At 38.1% G+C, this 14,960-nt stretch overlaps 2 protein-coding genes across 6 annotated transcripts; one reads left to right on the top strand and one right to left on the bottom strand.

The window, feature by feature from the left end:
- The first annotated feature begins 233 nt into the window (after positions 1-233).
- LOC104120783 (DNA topoisomerase 2) lies at positions 234-7,262 on the top strand. 4 transcript variants are annotated; one of them, XM_018766409.2, is made up of 19 exons: positions 234-858; positions 1,549-1,823; positions 1,908-1,989; positions 2,067-2,337; positions 2,425-2,624; positions 2,713-2,922; positions 3,017-3,130; positions 3,229-3,339; positions 3,414-3,578; positions 3,673-4,014; positions 4,112-4,245; positions 4,345-4,702; positions 4,794-4,980; positions 5,059-5,108; positions 5,203-5,616; positions 5,699-5,879; positions 5,979-6,040; positions 6,136-6,250; positions 6,460-7,262. In XM_018766409.2, exons 1-19 carry the CDS (start codon positions 307-309, stop codon positions 7,080-7,082), a joined length of 4,446 nt encoding a protein of 1,481 aa, XP_018621925.1. In that variant the 5' UTR covers positions 234-306; the 3' UTR covers positions 7,083-7,262. The 4 variants fall into 4 exon arrangements, with proteins under 4 accessions (XP_018621925.1, XP_018621924.1, XP_070042964.1 ...); XM_018766408.2 differs by having other exon boundaries at positions 6,133-6,250; XM_070186863.1 differs by having other exon boundaries at positions 5,059-5,112; positions 5,207-5,616.
- Positions 7,263-8,204: 942 nt separating this feature from the next.
- On the bottom strand, positions 8,205-14,018 carry LOC104120784 (protein OBERON 4). Of its 2 annotated transcripts, none has more exons than XM_009632624.4 (3): positions 13,847-14,018; positions 10,487-13,411; positions 8,205-9,074 (listed from the first exon to the last, which is right to left on the bottom strand). In XM_009632624.4, exons 2-3 carry the CDS (start codon positions 13,386-13,388, stop codon positions 8,500-8,502), a joined length of 3,477 nt encoding a protein of 1,158 aa, XP_009630919.1. In that variant the 5' UTR covers positions 13,389-13,411; positions 13,847-14,018; the 3' UTR covers positions 8,205-8,499. The 2 variants fall into 2 exon arrangements, with proteins under 2 accessions (XP_009630919.1, XP_009630921.1); XM_009632626.4 differs by having other exon boundaries at positions 13,855-13,993.
- Between the last annotated feature and the right edge of the window lie 942 nt (positions 14,019-14,960).

Genomic DNA, 14,960 nt, shown 5'->3' with positions numbered 1-14,960 from the left:
TATTTGCGTACATAAAATTCGATGTGGTCCACTCTTTTTTGACCCCACATAGAGCTGAGCATAAATTTTTTACTAACTCAGTGCACAGTTACCCACACTGTAATGGAGGTACACGTCGTCGAAACAGTTAACCACCCTCAGATTTCATCTCAGCCCTCCAATTCAGAATTCAAATTTCAAATTTCAAATCCCTCTACTTTACCGTTAAAGCGCCCGTTCAGTACTATAAACCCTAACCTCCTCTCCCAAAATTCTCCAAATTCCCTCAAAAGACACCATCTCTGTGTCTCTCTCTCCTCTACAACAATGGCTTCCAAAAAACTCCCACTCCAATCAAGCAGCAACGCCAACATTGTAACAAACGGCAAAACCATTGAACAAACCTACCAAAAGAAAACTCAACTCGAACACATCCTTCTTCGACCTGATACCTACATTGGATCCGTTGAGAAACACACCCAAACCCTATGGGTATGGGAAAATGATAAGATGATCCATCGTCCGGTTACATATGTGCCGGGTTTGTACAAGATCTTCGACGAGATCTTAGTGAATGCGGCTGATAACAAGCAACGTGACCCTAAAATGGACGCAGTGGAAGTGGTGATAGATCCCGAACAGAATTTCATTAGTGTTTATAATAACGGTGATGGTATTCCTGTAGAGATCCATCAAGAGGAAGGTGTTTACGTGCCTGAATTGATTTTTGGGCACTTGTTGACTAGTAGCAACTACGATGATGCTGAGAAGAAGACCACTGGTGGACGAAATGGGTACGGTGCTAAGCTTACGAATATTTTTTCGACTGAATTTGTTATTGAAACTGCTGATGGGAAGCGCCAGAAGAAATATAAGCAGGTAATTTCTCCCATTTCTAGGGTTTCTTAATACTATTGCTTAATATTTGGTCAATTTTGATGAGTTGTGCAAAATGTGATGTTAGGGTTAATAACGTTGTAGGTACTGTGTTAAATGTTAATTATTGTGCGAATTTTAATTTATGAGTCCATGAAACACTAAATTAGCAGCAACATACATATTTGTTTGATACTGGAAATGTTGAATAAACAATAAGGATAGGAGTTTTAGAATATCTAATTTATTTGTTACGAAACATACTGGTACCTAATTTTAATCATCACGATGGAGTTTAAGATACTTAGTTTTAGTTGTATAAGAAGGTAAATGAGCTTAGAACTAGGATAGTGGCACTTATTGATCAATTAATTATAATATTAGACTAATGGAGTTTACTGATGTTAAATTGCAATTATTAATGGAAATTGAAGAGCTTATTAATTAGGATAATGGATTTTATCGATATCTAATTGTAATCCTTCAAGCAGGCTGAAGATCTTATTAGTTAGGATAATGGAAATTTCAGATATTTGAATAAGCTTCTATCTTCCATTGACGATTAGCTATTTGTAATAGTTGTCGGTTTACGGTTTACGGCTATTTTCTAGTAGCTGTATTTCTTTTAGTTGCTTGATTGTCAGTTGATTACTTGTTTTCTAAACAAGTGATTTTTGGGTTGTGACAATGAAGGTTTTCTCTAACAACATGGGAAAGAAGGGTGAACCAATCATAACAAAATGCAAAGCGAGCGAGAATTGGACAAAAGTTTCATTTAAGCCAGACCTGGCAAAGTTTAACATGGAACACCTTGAAGAAGATGTAGTTGCGCTAATGAGAAAGAGAGTGATTGACTTGGGTGGATGCCTTGGAAAGACTGTGAAGGTGAAACTCAACGAACAACGCATTCCTGTCAAATCATTTGAAGAGTATTGCAAGCTTTTCTTAGATTCTACTGATGCAAAAAGGTTAAATGTTAAAATCTTCTATTCTTCACTCCTTTATCAGGCCATTTAGTTTGAAATGTATGCTAACATTCAATAATTTTGCAGGGAGTTCCTCAAAGTTACAGATGCAGACGGATTATTAAGGTGGGAGATATGTGTGAGTTTGAGTGAAGGGCAATTTCAACAGGTAATGGTGACAACTGTTGTAATCTATGAAATATTTAGGTCGGAAACTAACATGGTCTAGCATGATAACTTTGGCAGGTCAGTTTTGTAAATAGCATTGCTACAATCAAGGGTGGAACTCATGTTGATTATGTGGCCAACCAGATAGCAAGCCACATAATGGGTGTAGTGAACAAGAAGAATAAAAATGCTAACATCAAAGCCCACGCAGTGAAGAACCATTTATGGATGTTTGTTAATGCTCTCATTGACAATCCTGCTTTTGATTCACAAACTAAAGAAACTTTGACTCTGCGTCAGAGCAGTTTCGGTTCGAAATGTGAACTTCAACAAGATTTTCTAAAGAAAGGTATGTTAGTCGTTCTCTTTTATTCTTGCGAAGACCAATTATGCTATCAATTCTGTTAAGTCTGCGATTTTGGTAATCATTTTGCAGTTGAGAAGAATATTGGCATTGTGGAAACTCTACTCTCCTGGGCAGACTTTAAGAATAGCAAAGACCTTAAGAAGACTGATGGGAAAAAATCTGAGAAGGTCAAAGTGGAAAAGCTAGAAGATGCTAATGATGCAGGAGGGAGGAATTCTGATAAATGCACATTGATTTTGACTGAAGGAGATTCAGCCAAGGCTCTTGCTGTATGCTACTCTTTTTAACTTTATTTAACCTCATTATGATGAATACCACTTTTGATGTGTTTTTAAGGAGAACTGAGCTGTTTTGCAGATGGCTGGAATATCTGTTGTTGGGCGTGATCACTATGGCGTGTTCCCTTTGAGGGGTAAACTGCTAAATGTAAGGGAAGCAAGTCATAAGCAGGTTTCTGAAAATAAAGAAATTGAGGCTATCAAGAAGATTCTCGGACTTCAGACAGGCAAAGAATATGAGAGTGTAAAATCACTCAGATATGGTCATCTAATGATTATGACAGATCAGGTGCCCCTTTCTTTTGCAACAATATCCATTATGTTGAATGGTTTGTGGTTTTACTGTGTTCACTGTAATTGAACTATATCTTATACTTGTGCAGGATCATGATGGTTCACATATCAAGGGTCTCTTAATTAATTTCATCCACACTTTTTGGCCATCCTTGCTGAAAGTTCCATCTTTCTTGATTGAGTTCATCACACCAATTGTGAAGGTGAATTTTGTACCCTTTTTTAAATAGCCAAAGTTACCATAATCAGGTTCAAACGATCTTTTATTAAATACATTAGTCTGTATATTGTTGTTTTGCAGGCTACTCATAAAAGTGGGAAGATACTGTCATTTTATACCATGCCTGAGTATGAGTCGTGGAGAAAGAGTTTGGGTGCTAATTCAAGTGGTTGGTCGATTAAGTACTATAAGGTTTGTCAACCAAATATTTAATGAAACCATCAAACTTGGCCTTCTGCTAATTTTTCTCTTTACTGCTTTGATAGGGGTTGGGAACAAGTACGTCAAAGGAAGGAAAAGAGTACTTCCAAGATCTTCAGAAACACAGGAAAGATTTTATTTGGGCGGATAACCAAGATGGGGAATCAATAGAACTTGCTTTCAGTAAGAAGAAGATAGAAGCAAGGAAGAATTGGCTTAGACAATTTGAGGTTAGGACCAACAATATTTTTATTTTAGTTTTGATTACAATACATCCAAATTTCCTGATTTGACTGATCATTCTCTAACTTCTGTACTCTGCAGCCTGGTACCCATCTAGACCAAAAAGAAAAGTACATCTCATACACTGAGTTTGTTAACAAAGAGCTTATTCTGTTTTCAATGGCTGATCTTCAAAGGTCTATTCCATCAATGCTTGATGGTTTGAAACCGGGTCAAAGGAAGATTCTGTTCTGTGCATTTAAGAGGAACTTTGTTAAGGAAGCAAAAGTTTCCCAATTTTCTGGTTATGTCTCTGAGCACTCAGCTTATCACCATGGTGAGCAGAGTCTTAGCAGCACCATCATTGGCATGGCACAGGACTATGTTGGCAGCAATAATGTAAATCTTTTGCAACCAAATGGTCAATTTGGCACTCGTAATATGGTGAGGAACTAAATCTCATTTGTTGAATCTTACTTTTATATAACATGATTCCTTTCCTTTTCATTTATCCATGCACCGCACAACCCTTCAATTGCAGGGAGGCAAAGATCATGCAAGCTCTAGGTACATTTACACTCGGCTTTCACCGATTGCAAGATTTCTGTTTCCTAAGGAGGACGATACAATTCTTGATTACTTGAATGAAGATGGTCAATATATTGAACCTACTTGGTAAGTTATGGTGTAACAGACAAATATATACCTTCATTTCTAGTGAAGAAAAAATCAAATGATGCAAATAACTGAACAGTTGATTCTCTTTGCATTTAGGTATGTGCCGATCGTTCCAATGGTACTTATAAATGGCAGCGAAGGTATAGGGACAGGTTGGAGTTCATACGTTCCAAATTATAATCCAAGAGACCTTGTTGCTAATGTAAGGCGTTTGCTGAATGATGAGCCAATGGAGCCAATGGATCCATGGTATAAAGGTTTCAAAGGAACAATAGAGAAAACAGCAACAAAAGAAGCCGGAGCTACCTACACTGTCACTGGTATTATAGAAGAGGTCAATGAAACGACTCTTAGGATTTCTGAGTTGCCAGTCCGGAGGTGGACAGAGGATTATAAGCAGTTTCTGGAGTCCATGACAGTCTCAAATGACAAGGCCAAGGATCCCTTCATAAAGGTACGTCCCTTGCGTTCCTTACTGATTCAATTATTTTTTGTTATAAAAGTACTTCGAATGTTGCTAAGTAATAAGGAGCTTCTTCTTGCAGGAAGTCAGAGCGTATGGTGATGAGAACTCTGTATGTTTTGAAGTGATCATGTCTGAGGAGAATCTGATTTTAGCCCAGCAAGAGGGTTTGCTTAAAAAGTTTAAGCTGGCTACTACAATAAGCACCAGCAATATGCACCTTTTCGACTCTAACGGCAAAATTAAGAAATATGACAACCCGGAAGACAGTACGTAACTCCAACTAAATACATTAGATTAGCAGAAAATATATGTTGCTGTTGACCATTCACATTCTTTTACTGCAGTCCTTGAGGAGTTCTACCATGTAAGACTCGAGTATTATGAGAAACGAAAGGCAAGTTAATGAAATAACTGAACTGAATATGTTTTAGCTATACATTCTTCCTCCTGACTGCTGGCCACTGACTGTAAACTTGTAACTTGTGCAGAAAGCTCTGTTGGAGATTCTTGAACTGGAGTTGCTGCGAATTGAGAACAAGGTGAAATTCATCCTTGGAGTTGTGAAAGGAGAAATCATTGTGAACAACAGGAAGAGAGCTGATCTATTGCTTGAGTTGAAGGAGAAAGGTTTTACTCCTTTCCCCAAGAAAAAGGCTGTTGAAGCTGTTGTTGCAGACACAAGTGATGATGCAGAAGATAGCGAAGAGGAGTTAAACAGAGGAGTTAGGGCAGGTGATTATGACTACTTGCTGTCGATGCCAATAGGAACATTGACTCTTGAGAAGGTTCAAGAACTGTGTGCTGAGAGGGATAAACTGAATGGTGAGGTTGAAGATATGAGAAATGCAACTCCAAAGCTTTTGTGGTTGAAGGATCTTGATGTCCTTGAGAAACAGCTTGATGTATGCCCTTGAAAGTTTGTTCCTTCTTTCCGAATTTTTCGAATGCTTTTCCTTTCTCATCTTAATTTACGCTTGTATTCAGGAACAAGACAAAATTGATATCCAGGCAGAGGAAGCTAGAGAGAAGATAAAGAAGAAGGTAATGAACGCAGCTGGGTTAAAGGCACCGAAGCCTAAACCCCGAAAGAATGTTAAGAAGGCTAGTGTAGTGGAGTCTACTGCTGAACCAATGGACGTGTCAGTTGCTTCAACAGCGGAAACAGGTTAGTATCTAATTGTCATGGCTTTTCCTGTATTTTCATGGATAGTTGATATATGTGCTGAATTGGGTATTCTTTCTTGTTCTTTCCTTTCTTCTCCAGCCAATGTTACTGAAGTTGTGAAACCAAAAGCCAGAGGAGGTTCAAAGAAAGCTCCTGCAAAGGTGTGGAATCTGATTAGATTTTTCATAAATTCTGTTTCTCTTCATTATTAATGTTGTCGAATGAAACATTAACCTTCGATCCCTATGGTTAGCAGGCAAAACCTATTGCAGTTGAAGATGAAGAAGAAGAAGAAGATGATGAGGTGCTAGCATTGAAAGACAGACTTGCAGCTTACAATCTTAACTCTTCCCCAGATCACTCAGCAGAAGGTAAGTCAATTGTGCTATAATATACTAAGGGGTGTATAGATTACCAGTAAGTCAAATGTGCTATAATAAACTAAGGGGTGTATAGAAGGTAAGTCAAATGTGCTATAATATACTAAGGGGTGTATAGAAGGTAAGTCAAATGTGCTATAATAAACTATTTTCATGATTACCAGTTTGTCTTCTAGAACTTAAGACCACTTCCCCTGCAGCGATGGAGACTGAAGCCCCAAAAGCTCAAAAGAAAGCACCTACTAGAAAAGCTGCTGCAAAAAAGAAGACTCTGCCATCCATTGCAGATGTTTCTGAAGGTGAGGATGAGATTGAAATTAGTGATGATGATGAGTCTGAGCCAGAAGTAGCTGTGGGAGGGAAAAAGAAAGGAGGAAGGAAACCAGCAACTGCAAAAGCAGCACCAGCAGCAGCTAAACAACCCCCAAAGAAAAGAGGACCAGCTAATAAGCAGGCAGTAGGTATTGGTCAGAAACTCATAACGTCAATTTTGAAGCCTGCAGAGAATACTGATAATAGCTCACCTGAGAAAAAAGTGAGGAAAATGAGGGCATCCCCATTTAACAAGAAAAGTGGTGCTGTTCTGGGAAAGAACAAGGGTAGTACTTCACAGGAAAATGAAGACGCAAGTCCTGTTTCTTCTTTGGGCAGTCTAGAGGATGAAGTCAATGAAGCTGTTGTGGCTCCAAAAGCTAGGGTAACTCGTGGGAAGAAGACAACATATGTTATCAGTGATTCTGATAATGAAGATAATACCAATGAATTTGAACCTACTGATGATTCTGAGTTTGATGGAGATGACTCTGATGAAGATTACGATTAGCCATCAGAATTTTGAAGAGTTTTCTTTAAAGTTTTTTTTATATTTGATGTGTTGAATTTTACGTAGCTGTAAACCAATGAGCTTGTTGGTTTCTTGAAAATTTGACTGCTAACAAATTAAACTGCCGTTACAGACACTTAGTTCTTTCTATGATTCACTTTTATTATATGTTCCTCCTAATATATTTTTGTAGATAATTTCATAGTTTCTGCATACCCATGGCCATGGATTGTTAATTTTACTGCCTGCTAATATGCTTACAGTTAAATACCGGTTAAATGCAATTATATTTTGTAGTTAGTCTTGTTCACGACTTTGAATATGCAGTTAAATACCGGTTAAAAGCAATTATATTTTGTAGTTAGTCTTGTTCACGACTTTGAATATGTAGTTAAACTTCTACATAAACTAGGGAGCTAATAGTCTAAATCCTGCAAAATTAGTGTACGCCACTTTTCCTCTCAAATTTAAGAATTACAAATAAAATTAAGTACGAGAAAGAAAAACCAGAAAAAGAATTGCATTAAAAGGTTACTTCAATCAAAATAGAAGCTCTTTTTCCGTCGCTTGAGAAATAAAAGCCATTTGACAGTTTAGGAGTAGATTTGCCTTGAGTGGTTAAAACCTTCTCCTTATTGATGAACAGTGATGCCTAATCGTGCAGATTGCATTCTTAGTGGGCGTTAGGACATAAGAATTGTAAAATTCAGGAAAAAAGTGAAGAAAAAATTAAGTGAAAATGATATTTGAAAACTAGAATTGTGTTTGGACATAAATATAATTTTGGGTTGTTTTTAAAGTTTTGTGAGTGATCTAACTGAATTTTGAAAAACAGATTTTTGGAATTTTTCAAAATCCATCTTAAAGTAAAAATTTAAAAATTTATAGCCAAACACTAATTTCGGAAAAAAGTAAAAATTTTCTTATGTCCAAACAGGCTCTTAGTTTACTCTGCTTTTGTAGAGAATCAAAGATTTGTGACTAAGGGTTTCTACATTCAAGAACAAATGGGAGATAGAGTTACCCATTACTTCGTCGTGCTCACAAGCTAAACCGAACACCATTATTGTCTTTAAAAAAAGATCTAACGGTAGTAGCAGAAATCCCTAGATACACTATCCAGGAACTAAATGTTTCTTCCTCAGCGATGATATTCTCAATCATTCCCTATTGGGAAAAGAATGCATTTGGATACAAGATAACCAAGTGCTGAATCTCTACTTTCTCTGCTTTCTCATCCTGTCCATGACTGGAGTTCATCTGTAACATAAAGAGATAAGGTGGTCTCTGTACAGATTCTGGTTAGCAGAAGAAAAAGAAAACTAGACTAAAGAACACCTACAAGTTAATATAATTTAGGTGTTTCTACCTTGCAAACACTGATTTTAGAAAACCAAAACAAGATGCTACTGATTAATCACAAATTGAGATTCCTTCTAGTAGCTTCCATTTTCAACAATAGATCTTTGATGTTATTTTCCATTCTCATTTTCATATTGAAGTAGTCCTGATAAGCTCTTTCTAAAGACTGCAGCTCTTCCACCTTTTGTTTCCGCATCTCCTCAGCCTCGGTCAATCGCAGTTTTGTGATTCGAGCTATGTATTCTTCTTCAATTCTTTCACTCTTTGTTACAGCAATGCGCTTCAGGGCATCAGCCTCTCTCCTAGCTTCATCAGCTCGTGCTTGGAACATTTTGGCTTCAGCCTGTTTGATTCTAACAATGCTCTCTAGTTCATCAAATACTGGTACCTTTTTTATACTTGGCTGAAAACTTGAGATCATCGCCTGCTTGTCATTCCGGAGGCTATCAAAACTTGAAGGCAAACCTGCTGTAGGCTTTTCCACTTGAGGAACCTTTTCTGAACCAACAGATTTCAGCCACATCGCTCCCTGGTTAGGCCGAGCAACGCCATTGTTCCCTTCGTGGTTCTTTGTTGACAACTCATTTCCTTGAATATTTGGAACATTGTCAGATTTGACCGAATCAGGCTCTGCATTCACAGTTAATATGAAACATCCGCATCAAATTGAGCATTAGCATTAGGATTTGGAAGTGACAGAACTAGACAGTCCCAAGGACGTCCACAGTTAGGAGAGGGGAGACAAGTGAAAAAACTATTAAAAGAATATTTCCACATTTTCAACTCGAAAGCAGCACAGTGAAGCTTCCAATTTCTATTCTTTAGTAGAAAAGTAGATATGGGCACCAGCAATCAGTGTCATAGGAATTATGTCACATGAATAGAAAAGCAAATACTAGTCCACTTGTGCGAGACTGGCAAAGCGTAACCAGTCCAAATCTGGATAAAGGGGCAGGGTTTTGGTACGTTTATCATCAGCTAAAAATAGTCTAAATATGATGAATCATCGACCAATTGAGACAGTTGATTGATTGACGCACGAAAAATCATGTAGAAGACAAGGTTATAATTGTAAATGGAGTGAGGAGAAAATAACCTTAGAATACCAATTTAACCAAAATCAGAACACTATAGTTAACAAACAATTGAGGATTCCATTTTTCAATCAGTAATTGCAGTATCTGTTCTAATATTTGAATAGTTAAATAAATTTGAGTTATAGAAATCTATGAAATTGAAAGCTGTATAGAATGACAGTAATTGTAGAAACATGTTATACAGTAAGAAATGTCAGGAAATGTTAACAGTATTGATCAAAAAAGAAATGTCTGGAAATGTTAACTGTCACTTAAAACAGACGGTGATACAATTCTAATATCAAATATTTATACCACTAAATAAAAGTTCACAGATGAAAACCATTCAGATAAGTGCATTATGCACCTGCAGCAAATCCATTCTACTGTTTCTTCTTTTGATAGCTATTTTACTATTTTCTAAAAGTGAAGGAAACCCATTTAACTTCCAGGAAGACAAGACAAAAAGTAAAATATATGGGTACATTTCTTGGCATGGTATTCCTTACTCAGATTCTATTATATTAGGATTAAAGTTCTACATATAACAGAAGTTTCAACTTACACTGAGTACGAGTTTGTAACTAGCAAGGTTTCCACTGCCTAACTTATAACCTCACATTGAATTTTGCTCTCTTACTTATTGTTGAACAGGTTTGCTCTCTCTAACTTTATACCCTCAACCCGACTATGATAAAAGAGCACAAGGCCAGAAGGGGCTGTTCAGGTAGGATAAGACAGAAGATGATTACGGAGGAAGGAGGTGGGAAAGATAGGAAAGAAAAAGAGGGGGCATACATATCATGTTAAGGGCTTCAGGCAAAAACTTGCAAGTTTCTACTATTTATATCTTATCATGGAAAGAGATAATAAGCTTAGAGACTTCAGCAACAAAGTTACCAGCTGACAATCCATCTTGCACTCAGCAGAATATCAAGAAAACCTGATTAACGGTCAAGAGCTCACCAGTCAGCAAGAAATGCATAATTTGACTTTGAACTTCTTGAAGGTCAGCCTTAATTGCCAATTTTGACAGCATATAATTAGCAAGGTCATGCAAGCGTTTCCCTCTGACGTCCTCGCTGGCGCAAAAAATTCTTTTCACATATTCAAGCTCCCTGGAAAGTGCTTCCGAGGTCCATTCCTTAGCAAAGTTTTGGAAAACCTCTTTTACAAAGCCGAACATTTCAGATGGATGATTACATGCAACACAATGAAACTGCATCTCTACACTACCCTTTGCACCAGAAACACTACGTCCATTCCTGATGTAAGATTCACGTAGCCCACAATCAGCGTGACACCAATGCAGACATACATCACATCCAACCCAGCTACACGTATTAGATGCCAAGTCAAACTTGGAACACACAAGACACATGCAAGCACTGCAGAAACCATCCTTCTGCGAGCAAACTTTGCACTCACATTCATCCACAGGCAACGAAGATCGACAAGTCAGATTTCTACATCTTAAATTGAGAAATATCTCTGCCAAATCAGATGATGAAATATCATAACTTTGCCGAAGAAATTCTTGGAGACCAGTTTTCAGAGCCACCAAAAGCTCTAGTTGACTCCTGTGGGATTTCAATAGTGTATCCAAAGTCATGTCAGACCTCTTCTGCAGTGTCTTTTGCAGAGCACTAAGCTGCCAGTTTTTACCAGGATTTGTAATGATGTCGCAGACAGCCTCCTTCAGACAAAGCAAATGTTGCCCTGAGATCTCATTAAACCTCCTGGCAGTCACATGTATTGGTTCAGAAACCATGGTGGTGATTACTGATTCAACAAAGTCCGTTCCAACAGCCAATGGGAGCTCTTTGCCATCAGAACCACCGAATCTATAAAAGCTACTATCTTTAGCTCTAGTTAATTGTTTCTTATCTGTATTATATTCTGATCCAGTTTCATGAGACCCAACACTCTGTGTAGGAGATCTAGCTCCATTTGGATGACGAGATGTTTTAACAGTGCTTAGCTGTCTGTCTAGCCCAACAGGCAATCTAGAGCCTCCCTGTGCAGCTCTGAGATGTTCTCCTACAGCTTGACCACTAGAATTTCCTTGAGACTGCTGATACAATCCAGTTCCATTTGATAATATTATGCCTTGACAACCTGGGATGTCATTATTCTTCTGCTCATTCGAAGCAAGGGCTTGCCAATCGACACCTTGAAAGAGGGGGCGACTTTTAACAGATTGCTCATTATCAACTAAATTATGTGTCAGTGAGCAGCTAGGATTATGAGTGAAGTGTTGTGATCCTGAAAAGGACATAGACATGGTAAAGCCATCAGAATTTGTGTGAAATGAGCTGGCAAAGGATTGAAAACTCCTTCCTTGACTAGGAGAACCAGGAGGCTGGACTTCTTTCTGTGCACCAATAGGCAACAGGACATTTGGCAAGCTAAGAGAAAGCTCAAGTGGTTCCAGACCAAACTTTTCATCTTTGGTCATGGAATTACTAAATTTCTCTACTTTCTCAGGTTTTTTGACAGGACCTGACAAGAACAACTCAAGACCCCTGGTACTTGGTCCTTCCATATCAGAGTTTCCACAAGGTACAAAGCCTCTTGACTCGTTTTCCATCCTCAAACCATCTGCAGGAGGGACAGTGTTATTACCAGGCGAAACAGCCACACTTTTGCCCTTGTCCTGGACACTCTGTGATACATCTTCATGTGCAACAGAAGAAACAGAGCCCGGCGGTCCAGCTTCCCCAGCAATTTCCCTATTTAATTCGTGAACATCAATACGATTTACCTTAGATTCAACATCTCTGCTCTTGTCCTCCACTTGTTCCCTTTTCTTAGGTGGTAGCTTCTCGGCATCTATATTCTTTTCTTCTTCCCCACTACTGCTTTTCCTGGTGGACTCATTCTTTTCACCAACATGATCTACCACGGTTTCAGTTCCATTTCCCATGCCACTAGGCCCCATTGAAGTGCCTTGATTATCAGACAAGCCATCACTGTCCTTGAAAATGTCTCGGACATTATCCGACTGTGTCTCTTCCGACTGCTCGGCAGTAACACTTACTTTACTGAGCTCAACCTTCTGTTCGTACAAGGAATTCACCCCATCATCTCGCCTCTCATTCTCCTTCTGTGAGGGATTAATCTCACCGGAAGCTTCATCTTCAGCTGCAGGCTCAGCCGCAGAAGACGGAAGATCAGGCTCCAGTTCCCCTTCTTCCATTTCACTGCTATGTCCACCACTGCCCATTGGCAAGGCGTCACTTCTTTTAACTTCAACACTCCTTGATTGCTCGCTACCAGAGTCCTTTGACCAAGCAGGTGATCTTGCATCTCTCCATCCCGGCGGTGACTTTGCCTTCCCAATATCTTCTGATTCTGTTCTACTTCCTCTTGCTGAATCTCCACCACTCCTTGTGCCTTCATCACCATCTTTCCCGCCACCAAACCTCCGCCATGATGACACACTCCCCTCTCGCCTGGACCTATCCCTCTCTGATCTAAACCCCTTAGGGAATTCCCTCCTTGGGCCAGAAAAACTTTCTGACCTATGAATCCGATCACCACCGTATCCACCCCGTGGAGAAGAGTTCAGAACCCCTCTATCATTACTATGACTGTACCGATCGTAACTCTTCCGCCTATCATAGCTGTCCACATCATAATCTGTCCGCTTCTTTATCGGTCTCAGACTCTCACGGTCATCCTCAAACCGGTCATACCTAGACGACGACGAAGATAGTCCCTTTCTCCCACTCTCAGACTTGTAATAAAAGCTCCTGTGGGAAGATGAGCGATGTAAACTCGGATCCTCCTCCCTTCTTGCCCAATCTTTCAACACACCTTTCTCCCCACATGACTCAAGATCTTCACTAGACCTCAATCTCTTCATTGTGAGCTAACAAAACCAACTTCCTACAAGTCAAAAAGTTTCATTCAACTTTAATCAAAACCATACTCCTGTCTTCTAAATGCATCAGAGGAAACAGAGAAAATCCCTTAAAACCTAATCTTTCAAAGGTACAAAAGCAACACCAACAAAAAGAATAAATCTTTCAGCTTTAGTCAATTCTGAATCTCCAGCAAAAGGAAATAGAAACTCAAGCTTAAACAAGCCAAACCAAAAATCACTCCGCTGAAGGAAATTTCTTCATCAGATCTTAAACAGTACTATTCCAATTCACCAAACAAAGAAGATTACAAAAGCTAAATCACGAGAAACCCATAAACTATAGAAACCCCATCTTTTTTTCAATTAAAATCCCAAGAACTTAAATTGAGGGTTTTCAAGATTACAACTTTTTGCAACAACAGAGCTCAGATTCAAAAACCCATTTGAGAAAATGTTACCATATTACCACGGCAGTCCACCGGAGCAGCTTCTAAATATCGGCCGGCGAAGATTTCCCGGTGAGAAAATGTTCCAAGATTTAGACCATTTTTGAGATTTTGTGTGTATATTCCTCTACACCTAGAGAGAAAAAGATAGTAGTATTTGTATTATTTTAGTCAACGGAGTTTTAACTGCTAGCGTACTTGAGGTGGGTAGGTTTTGTTTGCTTTGTTTTGTGGTGAAAGAGAGAGAAGGAGACTTGAATACGCAAAGTGCGTAGAACGCATCGGTCAAGGGGATATATTAGGAACCCGGAAAGTTTGTTGTTTCTTAGTACAATCCGTCCTTGTATTTTGAGGTTATTGTCACTTTAGTTTTTATACTACTAGTTTGCTTGTCAAGAATTATCCTTTTTTCTTGTTTTAGTAACGAGGTTAGAAATTAATAGCCTATTGGGCCAAACTACTAAAATCTGGTTATTTTAAAAAATATTTTTTTCAAAAGTGCTTTAAAAAGTACTTTTAGTGAGAATCGATTTGTGTTTGCTGTTGAAAACTGTTTCTAAGTGTATTTTTCTCAAAAATATTTTTGGAGAGAAACTATATTTTTCTGCTTTTCAAAATCTACTTCTGCTTCTCCTCAAAAACATTTTTTTTCCTTCTAAAAGCTTTGCCAAATACCTCAATTTTTTGCCAAAACCACTTTTGACCCCAAAAAAGGCTTGGCCAAATAGTCTATAACAAAATTTTCTAAGTTCATTAGGTGTTTCATCCGTACCCAACTTACACGCAATTTGATTATTTTATTTGATAATCCATTAGCGTAAATATTAACTTAGATAGATAAAAATATATTACTTATATTTATTTGTTTTTGCTGAGATATGAACTTAAAATCTCCTAATTCTCCTTCCACCTTATTTATCATTAAGCTATACTCTTGATTGTCTCTAAAATGATACTAGTAATTCTTATGAACAGATGTATTATCTTTAGGGTAACAACATAATTGTATTAGGTACTGATAATAATTTCAATTAAAACCAATTATTTCTTCTACTTTTTTCACCAAATACTATTAATGAATACCCCATCACTAAATAATTTTTCACCTAACAGAAACACTAAGATG

This window comes from Nicotiana tomentosiformis, chromosome 1 (assembly GCF_000390325.3).
Source record: "Nicotiana tomentosiformis chromosome 1, ASM39032v3, whole genome shotgun sequence".
Classification (NCBI taxonomy): domain Eukaryota; kingdom Viridiplantae; phylum Streptophyta; class Magnoliopsida; order Solanales; family Solanaceae; genus Nicotiana; species Nicotiana tomentosiformis.
Note: the sequence above shows the minus strand (reverse complement) of the source record. Positions and strands in the feature narration are given on the sequence as shown.